The 18,144-nt window shown below is 41.2% G+C and overlaps 1 protein-coding gene across 3 annotated transcripts in view; it reads left to right on the top strand.

Annotated features, from left to right (window-relative positions):
* SPRED2 (sprouty related EVH1 domain containing 2) overlaps positions 1–18,144 on the top strand; it is a 123,070-nt gene that overhangs the window by 75,782 nt on the left and 29,144 nt on the right. For all 3 annotated transcript variants that reach the window (XM_055378030.2, XM_019021346.4, XM_004029328.5), the window contains one exon: positions 12,632–12,809. In XM_055378030.2, coding sequence (XP_055234005.1) covers positions 12,632–12,809 — 178 coding nt within the window. The remainder of the gene's footprint in view (positions 1–12,631; positions 12,810–18,144) is intronic.

Genomic DNA, 18,144 nt, shown 5'->3' on the forward strand with positions numbered 1-18,144 from the left:
GGTTAAATTATCACCTTCTTTTGTTTGAGAGCAGGTTTTTTGTTTTGTTTTGTTTTTTGAGACAGAGACTCATTCTGTTGCCCAGGCTGGAGTGCAGTAGCGTGATCTTAGCTCACTTCTAACTCCGCCTCTCGGGTTCAAGCGATTCTCCTGCCTCAGCCTCCCAAGTAGCTGGGATTACAGGTGCCCGCCATCACACCCAGCTAATTTTTGTATTTTTTTAGTAGAGACGGGGTTTCACCATGTTGGCCAGGTTGGTCTGGAACTCCTGACCTCAGGTGATCTGCCCACCTCAACCTCCCAAAATGCTGGGATAACAGGCATGAGCCATCGCGCCCGGCCAGAGAACAGGTCTTATTAAGGGCTGGCTTGTAAAGGATTTTGTAGGTTTAGAATTTGGTATTAACATAGTTTGGTAGAGTCGTTTCCTGACCTTCTTATTAGGTTTTCTTTGGGGTGGAGGGCAGGTGGTAGATAGCAGGTACACAAAAAAAAAAAAAAAAAAAAGAAGAAGAGGGAACTGCACTCTAAATAGCAGAAAGAAAAGTAATCAGATTCTGTTTAGTACCATTATCAGCATCTTATAGATTTAGTGTTGATTTCCATTTAGAAATCAACCATAACACTACAAATCTCTCACTCTCCCAATATTTATGATTTTCAAGTGTTCAGAAAAGTTGAAAGAAGTGTATGCTCAACATCCATATGCCTACCACCTCAAGTCTGCAATTAGCATTTTGCTATTATTGTTTTATCATACACATATCTATCCATCTATCTCCATCCATGATTCCATGTTTTTTTAAATGCATTTCAAAGTAGTTTGCAAATATCATGGCATTTCTTCCTAGACATTTCAACGGGTGAGTTATTACATACTCCCTTCCTTTGTTTTCTCCAATAATGTGAAAGAAAGCAAAAATATTCTGAGAAAGTCAGGCATAGGAGTTCAAGGGCTGCAATTTAAAGCCCTAAATTGGAGATTATTAACTTTAAACAACTCCTCTTTGCCATTTGTTTTTTGAAGTACCAATTTTTCTATTACATGTACACTTTAATGTGGTGAGAGTTAATTTTCTTTAGTAATCTGACATTTCCATTAGCTGGCCTTTGGGGTTTAAATGTGGATCACAAATACCATTTTTGGAAGGGTGTGTAAAACAGAGGGAAAGTCAGAAAATTACTGCTTCTGGAATAAAAAGTAGAAGAAACGGTTCTTCAGGGGTGGGTTATTTTGTTTGCTTTAAGATGGTAATCTTTTGATCTTGATTAATTATGAACTCCAGAAGTTCAGGCTCAACTCAGTAGAGCAGACAGACAATAAAAGCAAAATCATAACCTAGATTCAGACTTTGGCCTCTCACCTCCCAGTACTCCCTCAGCCCCACTTCATGCCATGTAATCACCCTGAAATTCAGACCTTTAGGACAGACCATTTCATTCATTCTTTTTTGGTTGCAGTGAAGTACTTTTTTTTTTTTTTTTTTTTTTGAGACGGAGTTTCACTCTTTTGCCCAGGCTGGAGTGAAGTGGCGTGATCTCGGCTCACTGCAACCTCTGCCCCCTAGGTTCAAGCGATTCTTGAACCTCAGCCTCCTGAGTAGCTGGGTTTACAGGTGTCCACCACCATGCCTGGCTACTTTTTTGTATTTTTGATGGAGACGAGCTTTCTCCATGTTAGCCAGGCTAGTCTCAAACTCCTGACCTTGGGTGATCCACCCGCCTCGTCCCCCGAAAGTGCTAGGATTACAAACATGAGCAACCACACTTGGCCATAAATTTTATTTTTTAAAGTAGTTTACACATGTCAGAACCATTCGTGTTTTCGTGGTTTTTGAAAAAAACTCAGAACTACCTCTGACACATGCCTTGAATGTCAACAATCTTTCACAGTAAAATCTTCCCATAATTTCCTAAATTAATTGTAGAGCCTTCTTTAAGGTGATTTATCTGCTGCACAGATATGTGACTGATACAGAGGCCCCTAACTGGTTGACTAGGAAACCCACCAAGGATTTAAGAGGCATATGCCCAGGAGTCTCCAGTTCCCTGGTCCCCCAGGATGAGAAAATTAGGATTTCTGCTATTAGTAAGGATTAGAGCAAAGAGTTTTCAAACTTCAAGAAAAAGTTGTTCCATTCTTCACTGATTATAATCTAATTACTAAACTACCATGCCTGTCCTGCCAGTCCCCCCAGGCCTGACCTCAGCCCTCTGCTGGGCTTTCCTTCTCCTGGGCCAGGTGCATTACTCACCTCAAGAGGTACTTGCACAAGAAGAACATATTGACAAGAGAAAATTGCCCAGGAGCCATTTTTTAAAAATCTGTCTTAGACATTACTTCTAAAATTGGCTGCCTGTGTGCTGAAGCTAAGATTTACTTCAGCAAACACTTCGTTGCCCATGTTTAAAACTGCCCCATGTTAGGGTTTTAGGTTGAACAACCTTAACCTTTATTGTGTCCCAATTACACGTGGTCTGTCATCTTGTATATATTTAGTATTCTTGTGGTTTATAAATTTGAGTACTGAATTAAAATGCTGAAAAGATTTAAAAAAAAAAAAACCAACAAATATAGTGGTATCCTTAAGACATTATTTTTTTTCTTTTTTTTTTTTTTTGAGACGGTGTCTCACTCTGTCTCCCAGGCTGGAGTGCAGTGGCACGGTCTCGGCTCACTGCAACCTCCGCCTCCCAGGTTCACGCCATTCTCCTGCCTCAGCCTCCCTAGTAGCTGGGACTACAGGCACCCGCCACCATGCCCGGCTAATTTTTTGTATTTTTTTAGTAGAGACGGGGTTTCACTGTATTAGCCAGGATGGTCTTGATCACCTGACCTTGTGATCCACCCGCCTCTGCCTCCCAAAGTGCTGGGATTACAGGCGTGAGCCACTGCGCCCAGCCAAGACATTTTTGATAGATTAAATAAGTATTGATAAAATCAAAAAGTTTCTATTAAGATTTTTTTTTTCGTGAGAGCACTGTAGATAGAATCCAGCCAAATCACTCTTTTCCTGTGCAGGATTTATACGTGTTCAAGCTACAGGAGATAAACACTTAGAGGTGAAATTTAAAATTGCGTTTAAACACAGTACAATGGAGTGAGTCTAATGTAACTTTGTCAACCTTGCTGAAATGGAAACCAGAAAACCAGCATTTTATGAGGTAACTTCCAGTGTGCCTGGGCGTTGCTAATGCCGTGGGTATCACCACCTTCTATTTACAGTCCATGTAGATTTGCCGCTAAAATTGGGGCTTTCTCTGAGAAGATGATGGGGGCACTAGAAGCTCCAGCTTCCATCTGCCACAGTAGGTTTTTCAAGCTTACCAGAACTGTCACTCAGGGCTCCCAGGCTCGGGGGATGTCAGAGGATCCCTAATTGCCTGCCGGTATTTTCCCAACTACTTCCTCAAAGGCTCCTAAGCCTCTGTAAAGCTTACGTGTTTAACTTCCAGCCCTGATCTTTGTTCCCTTGTATCTTTGCTTCATTTCCTTTTTTTTGGCCCTTGTGGGTCACAGGACACAGCAGGAAAGAAAGGAGGCCAGACTGGTGCATGGCACACTGCCTTGTACCCTTGACTAGGGACAGCTGGGCAGAGCATCCATTCCACTCCCAAGGATGTCTGCAAGGCAGGTGCAAGATAATGTGCCAGAATGTGCAGTATACATGCTGCTCTGGCTCTGGTGACCTGGAGGGGTAAGGTAGCACTCAGCGATGGGGAAATATTTATATTTAAATTAGGATTTAACATCAGTGATAAGTTAAATCTATATTATCTAAATATTAAATCTATAATATTTTCCTTTAAACTGAGGTTTAAAGGAAAGTATAGAGGCACATAGAATGCTAAATCAGCACTGTATGTTAAACAAGGTATGGGCATATATTTTGAACCAAAATTGCTCACTTATAAAAATAGGGATTCACAGCTTATTTTTAAAGGAGTCTTTCTGTATTAAAATTTCAATAGGAAAACTAAAATACTAGAGGTCCAAGTCTAGCAAACTTTGACTTGTTAATACTGGTTCTGAAGAATGATTGATAAATTATTAAGTTTAATAATCATTTATATGCTGACCAGTGTCTTCCATGATAATGGAGGAAACGGCCTCTTTTAATATGTGCACTGGAAAATAGTGTGTGGGTGAGAGGTTTATTTATATGCTTCAGTGTAGCTAGGTAGCATGAACAACAAAGATGCTCGGCTTATCCAAGGCATGAGGAGGGACATGCCCCTTACCTCCCTCTTTGGGAGAGGGTAGAACTTGGACACAGAGGGCGCTAGTGACCTTGCAGGACAGCAGTACTTACTGGCTTTACTCATAGATTCTGAGCCCAACAGAGTGAAGGAAAACCTATTTATACCCCCTCTGAGGCTCCTGCACATAAGCAGGACCCCTGGCTTTTAGCTTAATTGGTTCCTGGATGAAGGTCATATCCCCAGTCATTGTAAAGCAAAGACTACCACCGCCACCTCCTACACACACCTTTTAGGTACCGTGTTTTGTATAAGGGTTCCATTCCTAAAACTCATTCCATACCATTTAAAAAATACATAAATTGATAATGAAGATAACATATTTTTAAAAATCAAAGCTGGCTGGGCTTGGTGGCTCACGCCTGTAATCCCAGCACTTTGGGATGCTGAGGCAGGTGGATCATTTGAGGCCAGGAGTTTGAGACCAGCCTGGTCAACATGCTGAAACCCCGTCTCAACTAAAAATACAAAAATTAGCTGGGCGTGGTGGAGCACGCCTGTAATCCCAGCTACTCGAGAGGCTGAGGCAGGAGAATCGCTCAAATCTGGGAGGCAGAGGTTGCAGTGAGCTGAGATCGCGCCACTGCACTCCAGCCTGGACGACAAGGGCGAAACTCCATCTCGAAAACAAAACAACAAAAAACCAAAGCTATGTTATAGTCCTCTAAGGGTAGGGGTCACTCTGCACGAGCAAGATTAGCTACAGCACCTCAGAAAAGCAGGGACACAGTGAAGGCTGGACGGAAGAGCCTGTTTTCTCCTCTTGATAAACATAGTCAGAGCATAGTGCCCTGGCACTGTGAGCTCACAGGAAAGTGTTAGTCTCTGTTTAAGTACACGGGTTCTTTTACTAGTACTCTCCATTGAGTGTATTTGTTGGCTGATTTCACTGATGTTAAATAACTGTGGAGAAGCCTTTTGTTAAGTGATCTTAGCCCACTTTTCACCTTCTGTACATCTTACATCATGCAAACTGGTTCTCTTTATGAAACAAACGTTTAATGATCAGAAAATCTCTTCTCTGCCTCACAGTGCCTGCTCATCCATGTTTGAGAGAAGAGCTGATGGCCTTTGCCAGAATTGGCTACTGCCAGATCTGGCATCTTTGCGATCGAGTCTTTCTACTGTGAGCATTTATGAGCTTTCGTTAACACTGTTTTCTGTAATGGCCTAACCTAACCACACAAACAGTGCATATTTTGGTGGTTAACACAAAGGCCTTATTTTCTGGGACATTATAGCGTGTAGAGCAAGTGTTCTACCTTCAGGGGCTTGTACAGAGCAGAAAATCATGTTACCACCATGCATAAAATTACGTTATGTTAACTTTCCTTGCCCATAAAGTTCAGAATATATAAACTTCCAAAACCAGGGCAGTCCGCTTTTAAAAAATTCTTGAGTAGTTGATACTTAAGACGAACACCCACAAAACCACCACCCGACTTAACAAATAGAAAGTATGACCAGTACCCTCAGCTTCTCAACACATTTGATTCTACTGAAGCATTTTGTTGATTCTTTTTAAAAAGATCACTAGTCATATGTATTTTATATTCACATATACTTCATACACACATATATAATATTTTAAACATATAATTCGATGAAATCAAAGAGCCTTTATAAATCTATAAGCACAAGGAAGACCGGGGGCGGGGGATGTGATGAAAATAAAGTGAGTGTGCCTGGCTCCCTGCAAGAAGTTGGTGTTATATTTGGCTCAGCTGGCGTCTGGGAGTTGGGCTGGAGAGGCTGGGATCTTGGCTAATCCCTCTCAAGGTCTGGTGAAGTGGAGAAGAGGCTGGGAGGAAGTGAATCTAATGTTGAGCATAATGGAGAGATAAAGGAGCCGTGTAATCAGATAAGGGCTGGCTGTGGGAAGTATTTATGGGGGAGGTAAAAGTCCCAGTCTCCATCCCTGAAAGAAATGGGGAGGGGCAGGAGCAGAGGGCCAGTTCACAGATGGCGGACGGCATTATTTTCTTCTACAGGTATGCCTGCAGTGGACAACTAAACCTGGTCTTTATAAACCTAACTTCTCTTGACAATTGCTGGAGGTCCATGTCAAATTTCCTCCTACTGTCAAGAGCCTGACAGCTTCCCTGCCCCTCCACTCTCTGATAGCTGGAAAGGGCAGGCAGTCAAAACCCACTCCTCAGTGGCCAGGGAAGCTGGTGTTTCAAGGACCTGTTTTTGTCACTGAGGTAGCCTTTCAGCAAAAATGATGATGGTTACAACTTACCAAACTTCTGGATCTGACATGACCTGTAACACTACTTTCAGCCAGCAGGGTAGATCCCCTATTCATCTTGCAAAGGAGGAAACTGAAGCTTAAAAAGTGGTTTCTTCAGCTCCTGAGAGGGCTGGGGACTTCAGGGTCGCCTGGCCCTAGAGCACACATTCTTTGTGAGACCCAGTGCTGCCTCGCCGTCATCTCCTACACTTGTTTGGTTTACGTCTGTAACGTGGCCCAGACAGGGCCTGCTTTGAAACTGGAGAACACTTAGAACATAAAGGCTGAGGTCTAAAACTTGCCTGTGGAGATGCTAATCCAGTTTTGAAATGTTTTTTTTCTCTGCCTTCCTATCCTGACTTACAACGTCACCTGCCTCTTTTGCATATTGCGTGATCCCGGGACAGGAAGCCCTGTTTTTACAAAAAGTCCACATGTTGGGAACACAAGGCTTTTTCCTTAAAGAAGCCACATTTAAATGGAAGATCCTCAGTCCAGCCAGTTTTGCTCATAACACACCTAAAGAATATGGTATTGAGGGCTGGTCATCCAACACCATTTGTAATAACATTGTTGGGGCTGTTCAGCTCAAGTTCAGACACTCGGGCTCCATTCAGTTGGGGTTTGGACCCTTGGCTGGAGCTTCACTAGATCCACACCATTACAGCAGTTGTTAATTTCAGAAGCATTCTTTTAAAATGTTGTTATTTTTGACAAAGATAGCATGTTTTGACATTTTTTTCTAAGGCATACCAGCAGCAGTTTCCTTGTGCAAATTTTTAAAACTAATCTGCCCTTGCCCTTCCTGCCCCATCCCCCCACCACTAACAAACCCTGCATCTGTTTTAAACAGATGTTGTTTAATTCTTTCCAGAAAGCGGGGGAGGGAAGGTGGGAAGAGAGTTTTCCTCCTTTATACCTTTTTGGTAGTGGAGTTCATTGTCATTTCTGTGCTGGGTGGGGTGAAGTGCCTGAGTAACGTAAATATACCATGGATAGGAAGCAGTTGGCACGCAGCCATGCAGCTGGATTATCCAGACATCCTTTGCAGCTTTCAGTCCAGCACTTTATCCCCCTGCCTTGTTTTAAATAGCCAGATGCCTCAGTTAATGCTGGCTGTCGGGGCTGTTGCCGGAGGAGACAAAGGGGGCTTCTGCCCCTGAGCCTCCCCTTCCCCCAATCCCATCACAGAGAAGTCTATACCCTGGAGAAGGCACTTGATAGGAGGCATCGAGGCAGGAAGGAGGAGGCCTCAGAGTGCAAGCAAAGGCCAGAGTTAACAGCCTTGTAGTCTGGACACAGAAGGGTATGGTATTTTTAAATTCTCTAATAAATGGGTACTTTTTGGAAATAAGTTTATGGCACTAACATAAGTAATGCAAACTTCTCTTTTTCATGTTTACTTAATCCCCTCAAAGAAACAGAACAGCACATAGCTGCAACACAAAAAAAGTAAAAGCATGTTTTAACAAGAGGTGCACAGAGTTTCAATTCTTCACCTTAGCCATCTCCTGTTGAGATGAACCCATAGTATACTTATAGAAGATTTGAGAAAGCTGTGTTGCACACTAGAGAATTAAAAGTCGTAGGACCCTTAGGTTTTTTTGTTTGTGTGTTTGTTTTTAAATAAATGGGGTTGGAGTGGGGGAAAGGATATTCTCCAAAGTTGTATGCAGTTAATCTAAATAAATGTTACAGAAGATTCTTTTTTTTTTTTTTTTTGAGACGGAGTCTTGCTGTGTCGCCAGGCTGATCTCTGCTCACTGCATTCTCTGCTCACTGCAACCTCCACCTCCTGGGTTCAAGCAATTCTCCTGCCTCAGCCTCCTGAGTAGCTGGGATTACAGGCGAAAGCACCGCCATGCCCAGCTAATTTTTGTACTTTTAGTAGAGACGGGGTTTCACCATGTTGGCCAGAATGGCCTTAATTTCTTGACCTCATGATCGGCCCGCCTCAGCCTCCCGAAGTGCTGGGATTACAGGCGTGAGCCACTGCGCCCAGCCCAGAAGGTTCTTAATCTAAGGGAATATGCATGTTGAATCCTGAAATAGTTGGATTAGTCATATATGTACATGTATGTCCTATGACTTTTATATGTACTTCTACATGATTTTTCAATTTTTAGGAATAGAAAGTACTGTGATCCCAATTTAGTAATTGTGGTTCATAAGTAAATAAGTATTGAACACTATATGTTTTTATAGGAATTCTGTTAGCCATAGATTTTTTTTTTTTAAGACGGAGTTTTGCTCTTGTTGCCCAGGGTGGAGTGCAGTGGCGCGATCTCAGCTCTGCCTCTGGGGTTCAAGCTATTCTCCTGCCTCATCCTCCCGAGTAACTGGGATTACAGGCGCCCACCATCAAGCCCAGCTAATTTTTTGTACTTTTAATGGAGACGGGGTTTCACCATGTTGGCCAGGCTGGTCTTGAACTCCTGACCTCAGGTTATCCACCCACTTCAGCCTCCCAAAGTGCTGGGATTACAGGCATGAGCCACCGCTTCCAGCCTGCTATAGATAATTTTTTTTAAACCTGTTTATATTGTGAATTTAACCCCATTCATTCCGCAACCTGTTACATATAAGACACCATTCTAGGCTCTAGGGATATAGCAGTGAACAAAAAAGGCAAAGTTTCTGCTCCTGTGGAATTCATATTCTGGTAGGCAAGCAGATATTTTATTGAGGAAGCATTGATTTAGTAGCATATAGAAAGCCAAAGCAGAGGGGAGAAGATTTAAGAGGGGTGGAGGGTGCTATGCTGCTTTATATAGAGTGGGCAGGGAAGTCCTCTCTGAAATAACCTTGGACAGAGACTTAAGTGAAATAAGAGAATGAACTCAGTTGGTATGTGAGGAGTAGGATTTGAACAGAAGAAATAGCAAGTGCAAAGGCCCTGAGGTAGAAGGATGCTTAATATGGAGGCCAGTGGGACCAAAGTGGAATGAGCAAGGAGAGTAATAGGGTAAGGTCCAGATTTTGACTTCTGCTTGGTGATACCACTGGAGGGTTTGTTTTAGTAGAGTGATCTGACTTACCTTTCTATTTTCTGGGTTAAGTTGGGCAAACGTGGAAGCAAGGATGCCAGTTAGAAGGCTACTGCAGCAATCTCAATGGAAGGTGATGGCAGCTGGATCAGGTCAGTGTCAGTAGAAGTGGAAAAAGTGGATCCTGGATATATTTTGAAGAGAGAACTAGAAGGATGAGGAGGTGTCAGGAACCAAGAGTTCAACCTGAAACATGTTGATTGTGATACGTATTAGATGCCTATGTAGAGACCTCACATAGGCCCTTGGTTCTACTGGCCTGAATCTCACAGAAGAGACCTGGATAGAAATGTGAATTTGGGCACTGTTGGTATGTAGAAGGTGTTTAAGTGGAGGAAGTTGGCCCTAGCTTGAATCATGGATGGCTTAACCACAGTTACAGGAGGAAGGGCGGAGAGAGTGCTGGTACAAAGCGTAGGCATGGTGGTGGGCACAGGCGAAAGGTCTCCTGTGATTTTGTCTATTTTCTCAGTGAAACTAAAGCAACTTCATCCATCATCTGAGAGTGAGGGGGTAGGAGGCCATGTGAAGTTGTCTTTGGGGGACAGATCAGGGAAATGTAGCAGGATGCCAGGTGGCACTTAAGGATTCACTTGACAGTAGTGTTTATGGCTTTAAAACTAGTCCTATGAGCATAGTAGAGTGGGGTTTTTCCCTCTCACTATGTTCAGCAGCCTGGGTGGGGTTACAGAGTAGGTAGATGGTAGGATTTAACTCCACTGGGGTCATGCCAGGCAATGGCAACAAGCAAGGGGAGGAGTAGAGAATCAGTTGAGGACATGGGGTTTGGGGGAGGGCAAAAGTGGTCAGAACAATAGATTGTTGGCCCCAGCAGGGTAAAGAATTATTGGAGTCTGGAGGGAGAGAGCTGCAAATTTACGAGGTGGTCGGAGAGCCAGGATGCTTACAATTGAGTTATGGAGGTAGTGCAGATATTGGTAATGACAAGATTCACGGTTGACCTGGGCATGAATGGCTAAAGTTGGTTGTAAGACAAGGGCATTGGAAGGAAAGAGGCCCAGACACTGAGAGGCCAGGGAATTGGAGGGATCCTCCATGTCAATAATGAAATTATCAAGAATCGGGCCAGGGATCATGGTGGAGAGATGGAGAGTCAGTGAGCCTGGTTGCTGAAGTCTTCAAAGAATGAAGGGAAGTGAGGTCTGTAGAAGACTAAAGAAGGGTTGTGAGAGGGGTCAGGGTGTGAGCTTCAGAAGCACTGGAGGGAGGCTGAATAGTCTGCAGCAGTGGCAAGCACCATACCCACATCTAGGCCCAGCAGGGTGCAGTGGGGAGATAGAAAGCAGCCCTGTGAGAATGGGCCACAGAGGCCCAGCCAAGAGTGCATTTTAATTTAGGTTAGGAAAGGGAAAGGAACTTATATGAGGTACCTAGAGTATCAGATTCATAGAGACAAGACAGTAGAATGGTGGGTGCCAGGGGCTGAGGGGTCGAGGAAGTGGAGAAGGGGGAGTTAGTGTTTTTCATGGGTACAGAGTTTCAGTTTGGGATGACGAAAAGTTCTAGAGGTAGAAAGGGGTGATGGTTGCCCAACAGTGTGGGTATAATTAATACCACTGAACTTGTATACTTAAAAATGGTTAAAACGGGAAATTTTATGCCATTCATATTTTACCACAGTAAAAAAAAAATGAAAGGAATGATCAGAGGAGGGGATGAGGAAGTAAAGGGAATGGTAGACCTTGGGTTTGGGGTGCCAAGGGAGATCAGTTGGGTGGCAATGGAGGGTGAGCCGTAGGGGGTCATAGAAAATCTGGTGGCTTTGCCTTTAGTGGTGAGTGAGGTGAGCAGGTCTATGGGGCACAGGGACTGCCTCCACATCTCTGGCCAATTGTGGGGGCCAGGTTCTGAGTGCCCAGGGTGAGGGCGTCTTCCCTGAGGCCCGGGGAATGATGGGGGTTCTTTGTTACTCAGCAACTTTGTTTCCTGAGAATCTGTTATAATGCCTGGCATATACAACACGCAAATATATGTTTGAATGAGTAAAAATGAATTCTATCCAAAGAAAGAAAACAGCAAGTGAGAATGTAATGGCCTTGCCAAAAATCCAAATAAATTTCCCCCAAAAGTGATGAAGAATGAAAAGAAGCTAGAATTGGTCTCTGGGGGAGAAAAAGGATTTTTGGCAAATGTGCAGAAGAACTTATTGTGAAATTGAGGTTTTAGACTGGAAGAAATAAAATCATAAACAGAAGGCTACAAATATGTAAAGGGTTATTGGAATTGAAATATTTTCCTACCTAGATACGTGATTTCATGGTGAATTTATGATTTGCAAGTAGATTATCCTATTTTATGCTAAATGAGATTCTTGGCTTTATAAAATGTTAAAACTTGGTCATTCATTTTCAACTAATTTTAAAGGGTTGAAACCATAATACCCTCTTAATAGGTTTGTAGTCTGGGCGTGGTGGCTCCCGCCTGTAATCCCAGCGCTTTGGGATGCCAACATGGGTAGATCACCTGATGTCAGGAGTTCCAGACCAGCGTGCCAACATGGTGAAACCCCATCTCTACTAAAAATACAAAAAACTAGCCAGGCATGGTGGCAGGTGCCTATAATCCCAGATACTTGGGAGGCTGAATCAGGAGAATCGCTTGAACCGGGGCGGCGGAGGTTGCAGTGAGCCGACATCGCGCCATTACACTCCAGCCTGGGCAACAAGAGCGAAACTCCGTCTCAAAAAAAAAAAACAAAAAACAAAAAAACAACTAAAAACCAAAATAGGTGTGTGTCTTTCCAACCTAAAGATACTAAATTACAGAAATCAATTCATTTATCAGTACTTACACCTAGAAACTGGAGAATATTGTGCCTGTATACATCTTTCGATCACAAGTAATTTTTAATTATTTAGGTATCTTTTTTAAAATGTACTTTTATATTGAGTTTAAGTGTTTTGTTTTTTCCCTAAAAGTTGAGATGGACCACTTTTTAAGGTTGCCGCCAAGCATAGATTTCTTTCGATAAATCCAAAAAAGTGCTGGCTGGTGGTCATCTTGCATTTTGAAACGTGTTCTGCAACTACCAGACCATTGTCATGCCCTGTTCTTCTTCTTGTCGTTTTAGTGACAGCTATATTGTGCGTGTCAAGGCTGTGGTTATGACCAGAGATGACTCCAGCGGGGGATGGTTCCCACAGGAAGGAGGCGGGATCAGTCGCGTCGGGGTCTGTAAGGTCATGCACCCCGAAGGCAATGGACGAAGCGGCTTTCTCATCCATGGTGAACGACAGAAAGACAAACTGGTAATGGCAGACATACAACTCGTGGGTTAAATTAGTGACAACTGCTTTCTTTACGTTAAATCATAGTCCTCTTTCCTTAACGTATTTTTTTCTTTCTTTCTCTGACTTTAAACTCTTGCAAAAGCTTCAAAAGTTAGAACCCCGGAGCTGGTGCCAAATTGTAAAACGTGACTGTCCTTTCCAGCAAAGTCTCTTTTGACCACACGCTTTATCCGAGATGCTTAGAAGTATATTTGGCTGTTTTATTTGCGTCTTTGATTAAGATGTCTATCATTGTAAAAAGGTATTCAAAACAAAAGTGTACTCTTTTATTATTATGAATCACATTGTACTGAGCTGTGAAGTCAGTGTTTTAAAAATGTAGAGTTTATTCATGGAGCATGCCATTGAGGTTTGGATGGTGGCAGGTAAAATACAAAGGCAAGATGTCATCTGACATTAGGCTACTTATAAATAAATGTTTATCTGGCTTTTATTTCATGCCCTAATGAATAAAACATGCTTGGAAAAAGAAAGTAACAAGAAGTAGTGGTATCATACTTTGTGGGGTTTTTTGGGGTTTTTTTGGTTGTTGTTTTTTTGAGACGGAGTCTCGCTCCGTCACCTAGGCTGGAGTGCAGTGGCGTGATATTGGCTCCCTGCAACCTCCACCTCCCAGGTTCAAGCAATTCTCCTGCTGAGTAGCTGGGACTACAGGTGCGCGCCACCACACCCAGCTAGTTTTTGTATCTTTAGTAGAGACAGAGTTTCACCATATTGGCTAGGTTGGTCTCGAACTCCTGACCTCAGATGATCCACCCACCTCGGCCTCCCAAAATGCTGGGATTACAGGCGTGAGCCACCGTGCCTGGCCCATACTTCTATAAATTATTATCCATGCTTTTAGATAAATACTTTGGAGAGTAATCATCACCTCCCAAGGGTGGGGGATTGACACTTCATAATATATGGTCTTATGGAGGAACTCAAATGTTCAGTTCTATGTTATGAAGGAATCTATGATAGGAAGGAAAATTGAATGTCCAAAATCTGTTTTAAATTCATGGCCCTAAACATGGAAGAACACTACTTCTAACTGTATTTGATCATGGAGTGTATACTCAGAAGCCAACAGATGATTCAGAATGTGCAGGATTGTGCAGGATCCCACAGAGAAAATGCAAAGACACCACAAGAATATGTCAGTGTTACATTTGAGACCCTTTACAGCAGCATCTGTTGGGTTTTATGTGTTAAGTGTACAAATTTAACCTTCTTTTGCAAGCACTTCTTATAGTTTAAAAAAATTTAGAAAATAGATAAGACAGAACAATTTGTAAATGTTACATATGGGTTAAGAAATGTTATTTTCACATTTGATTTCATTTCTGAAAATTTAAAGGGAGAAGACAGCTAATTTTAAGAAGTATTTGTTCAGGAAATACCCTATATAATAGTCAAATAATGAAAACATTCTTGTTTATAACATTTTTGCAATAAAAAGCAATGTAACTATATTACCAATAAAAAGTAAAATGACTACCATTTATCTAGCATTTACCATGTACTAAGTATAATCCAGCCCTTCGGTTAGATCTCTCATTGTATCCTTACAGCAGCCTGTATAATTGTAATTGAAGAAATTATGATTCAGAAAGATTCCTTGTTCTTAGTGGCCTGTTTTGGGGGCATGGAACCAGTATTTGATTCTCTTGTCACTCTGACCCCAAAACTGAACAACCACCCTTAGCCCTTTGATGTAATTTTCCCACTTTGTACTTTTTTTTAAAAAGGCAGGATCTCACTTTGTTGCCCAGGCTGGCCTCCAACTCCTGGGCTTCAAATGGTCCTCCCACCTCATCCTCCAGAGTAGCTGGGACTACAGACACATGCCACTGTGCCCAGCCATATTTTTAAACAGTTGTGTATCTCATTTATTTTGCCTTAAACATTCTCTTTCAAGACTATCATGAAACAACATTGCCCTAACATTCTCATATGAAATTTTCCATGTTGCTGATATCAGTTTGATGTTTCATTATTTGACCACCTCCTTAGTGTCAAATATTAAGGTTCTTCCCCTCACCTCAGTGTTAGGAATACACCTATGTGAATTTTCCACGTTTATTATAGTTTTGGAATAATTTAGGAGGTCATATTTTTATGACTTTTGATACATATGCAAGGAGCTGCTACCAGTATTAGAATTTCGTTTAACACATTGAGGGATATAAAATATACATACATATATAATATACATATACAAAATATACATACATATAATATACGTATACAAAATATACATACATATATACAAAATATACATACATATAATATACGTATACAAAATATACATACATAATATATGTTATGTATGTATATAAAATATACATATAAAATCTTATTGCTTGCTAATGAGATAAAATGTTTTTCTGTTTGTTAAACAGTTATAACTGTGAATTAATTATCTGTTGATGTCCTTTGTATATTTACTTATCAGGGCCTTACTTTTCTCCTTGATGTGTATGCCCTCTTGCATAATAAAGATATGAATCTCCATCTGTCATATTTGCTGCAAGTATATTTTTATAATCTGTGCTTGCCCTTTTAGTTCTTATTTTTATATATATAGAAATTTTTTTCCACTTCTTTGGTCTTTTTGTTTTTAGGGTTATCCTGTGTTTTACCAGATTATCTTGTCTGAAGGGTTATGTTTTTAGAGCTACTTTTTCCTGGTATTTCTATGGTTTGTCATAGAATACTTCAACCTAAAGTGGCCCTTTAGCTTGTCTAATCTAGTCACTGGTAAGACATTACTAGTGCATAGTAAACTTTTACCATTTGTTCCAGGTCCTTTAAGTAAATAACCTCAGTTAAATTCCTGCAACACTTTGAAGGAGGAACATACTACTATTTCCACATTGTAGTGGGGAAACTCAATGCTCTAAGAAGTGAGCCATGTCCTTGGCATGGGGTGGGCAGTGTCACCAGCAGAGCCTGCGTTTGAGCTCATTTCTTTGCAAAATCAAAGCCTGTCCCTTCACACTAACTTGGCATAATATTAGGGCAGTCCAGTCCTCTGTCCGCCCCCACTGAGTCATGGACCAACTGCTGTTGTTTGTTGCTAGTGTACACAGATTGCACTATCCTAAAAGTGTGCCTCATCCCCTCCCCCATCATGTTTCTCCATTTCCCCACCCCTTTTCCTGTCCCCTTTACATTCCTTGACTCCACACTTGTGGGCTTTTATATTCACTAGTACCTAAGTCACACACCCATATGTCCTGCTGTACTTCTCTGTCTCTCCATCCCTCACCTTGCCTGTTTCACACTCCAGGAAATTCTGGATTTCTGTACTGAGTGGTACTTAACCCCTCCCCTCACACCCATACCCAGCACACTCACACACGTGCACACACACACACACACACACACGCACGCCCGTACCCAGTCTCCCTTCCTCTCTCTCTCTCTCACTACCCTCCCCCCCGCCCCCTCGCCCCTTTCTCTCTCCTTAGAGATATGATAACTCTTCCTTTGGCCTCTCAAGCTTCTCTAATGCAATGCTAGTGCCCACTGGAGACCATGCACCCACATGGGAGCTCTGCAAATGTGGTGAGTTATTGAGGAACCCCCCTCTAAAAGGTGGAATGGCAAAGAAAAGATGAAGATTATTTTTAGGATATATTGGATGGATTGTATCAGAGTTCCCAGTATTCCAACTAGGGCATGAAGTGCTCTTTCAGATAGAAACAGTGTTGTCAGTTTTTACAATGTAGTGCACGTCTAGAATTCAGCACATTCTCGGAGTTTGTTTCGTTACATATTGAGGGCTGTTAACTACCATTGTTTCTGTGGGAAAAGTCTTTTCCAGACAACCATTCACAAGTAGTCAGGTAATATTTTGGTAAGCTGGGGACAGTCAAGCCTGAGAAATTATATTTAAATTAAAATTTTCTGAGTTGAATCTCATTTTTAGATGGATTAGAGGAGTTTACTCCTGAAACAAATCTTATGAGAAACCTCTTTATGGAGACTAATCACAAAATCTAAGAGTTTGATCATTCCAGTCATTGCCCATGTGTAGGTCAGCGAGCGTTCTCACATAACATTTGGTGGGAATTTGAGCTGGCAAAGCTCTTTGAAAAGCAATTTGGCAGGATTTTAATTTTAAATGTGCATATCTTTTTACCTAGCAGTTCACATCTAGAACACTATCCTTTAGAAAAAGACTTAAACACACAGATTTATGGACAGCAACAGTTCTTAAACTTTTTTGGTCTCAGGATCCCTTTACACTCCAAAATTTTATTCAGGACCTCAGAGAGCTTTTGGTTTGGTGAGTTACAGCTATTTATAACTTACCATATTAGAAATTAAAATGGAAAAAATTTAAAACTTTTAATTAAACAGTATTGTTAATATAAATGACATTTTTATGGCAAATAACTGTATAACTTTTCCAGAACAAAAGTAATTATGAGAAGAGGGGCATGGCTTTATGTTTTTGAAGATCTCATTAATATCTGGCTTACCAGAAAATAGCTGGATTCTGGTATCTGCTCCTGCTTTTAATCTGTAATATATTATTTTGGTTGAAGTATATAAAGAAAATACAGCTACTCACAGAGAAGGGGAGTTAGTAAGGGGAGAAATATTTTAATAGCCTTTTCAGACAATTGTAGATATTCTTCTTTGATACTACACTAAAACTCAACCATGTGGAATCTGAAATCTATCAATGGACCTTTCATACTCTGTTACATTACCACCCACTGGTTTATCTTTCACTTTCAATAGATCTCTTACTCATCCCTGATTTTGTAACATCATGCACCGGTCACCTGAAAAATAATGCTCCACTGAGTTAAGCAGATCTTCCAAATGTTGATACATTTTATTCTATAATATCAAAAAACTACATTTCTTAGTATTGCCACTAACTTATTAATATAAAAAAACTACATTTCTTAATATCGCCACTGACTCATTAATATCAAAAAAACTGCATTTTTTAATATTGCCACTGACTCATTAGAAAAGTCTTTAAGTACCAGGAAGCTGTCTAGAATTCTAATTTATACTTCAAATATAGATAAGGATGTGAATTGCAGCATTGCCTTCAAGGTGACCAATTCTTACTGACATAAATGCCCATTAGTATGGAGAATGGTTGAATAAATCTAATACATCCATACAGATGAATTAGACAATTATTTTACCTTCCTGTATCTCTATGACATATTTTTAAGGAAAATAAAAAGCAAGTTAAAAACAACTTATAGGTGTGGCTACATTTAAACACAGTTGCCCTTACACAGAAACTTACCTGTGTATATGTAAAGAAGCCACAAAA

The sequence above is a fragment of the Gorilla gorilla genome, chromosome 12, assembly GCF_029281585.2.
Source record: "Gorilla gorilla gorilla isolate KB3781 chromosome 12, NHGRI_mGorGor1-v2.1_pri, whole genome shotgun sequence".
NCBI lineage: Eukaryota > Metazoa > Chordata > Mammalia > Primates > Hominidae > Gorilla > Gorilla gorilla.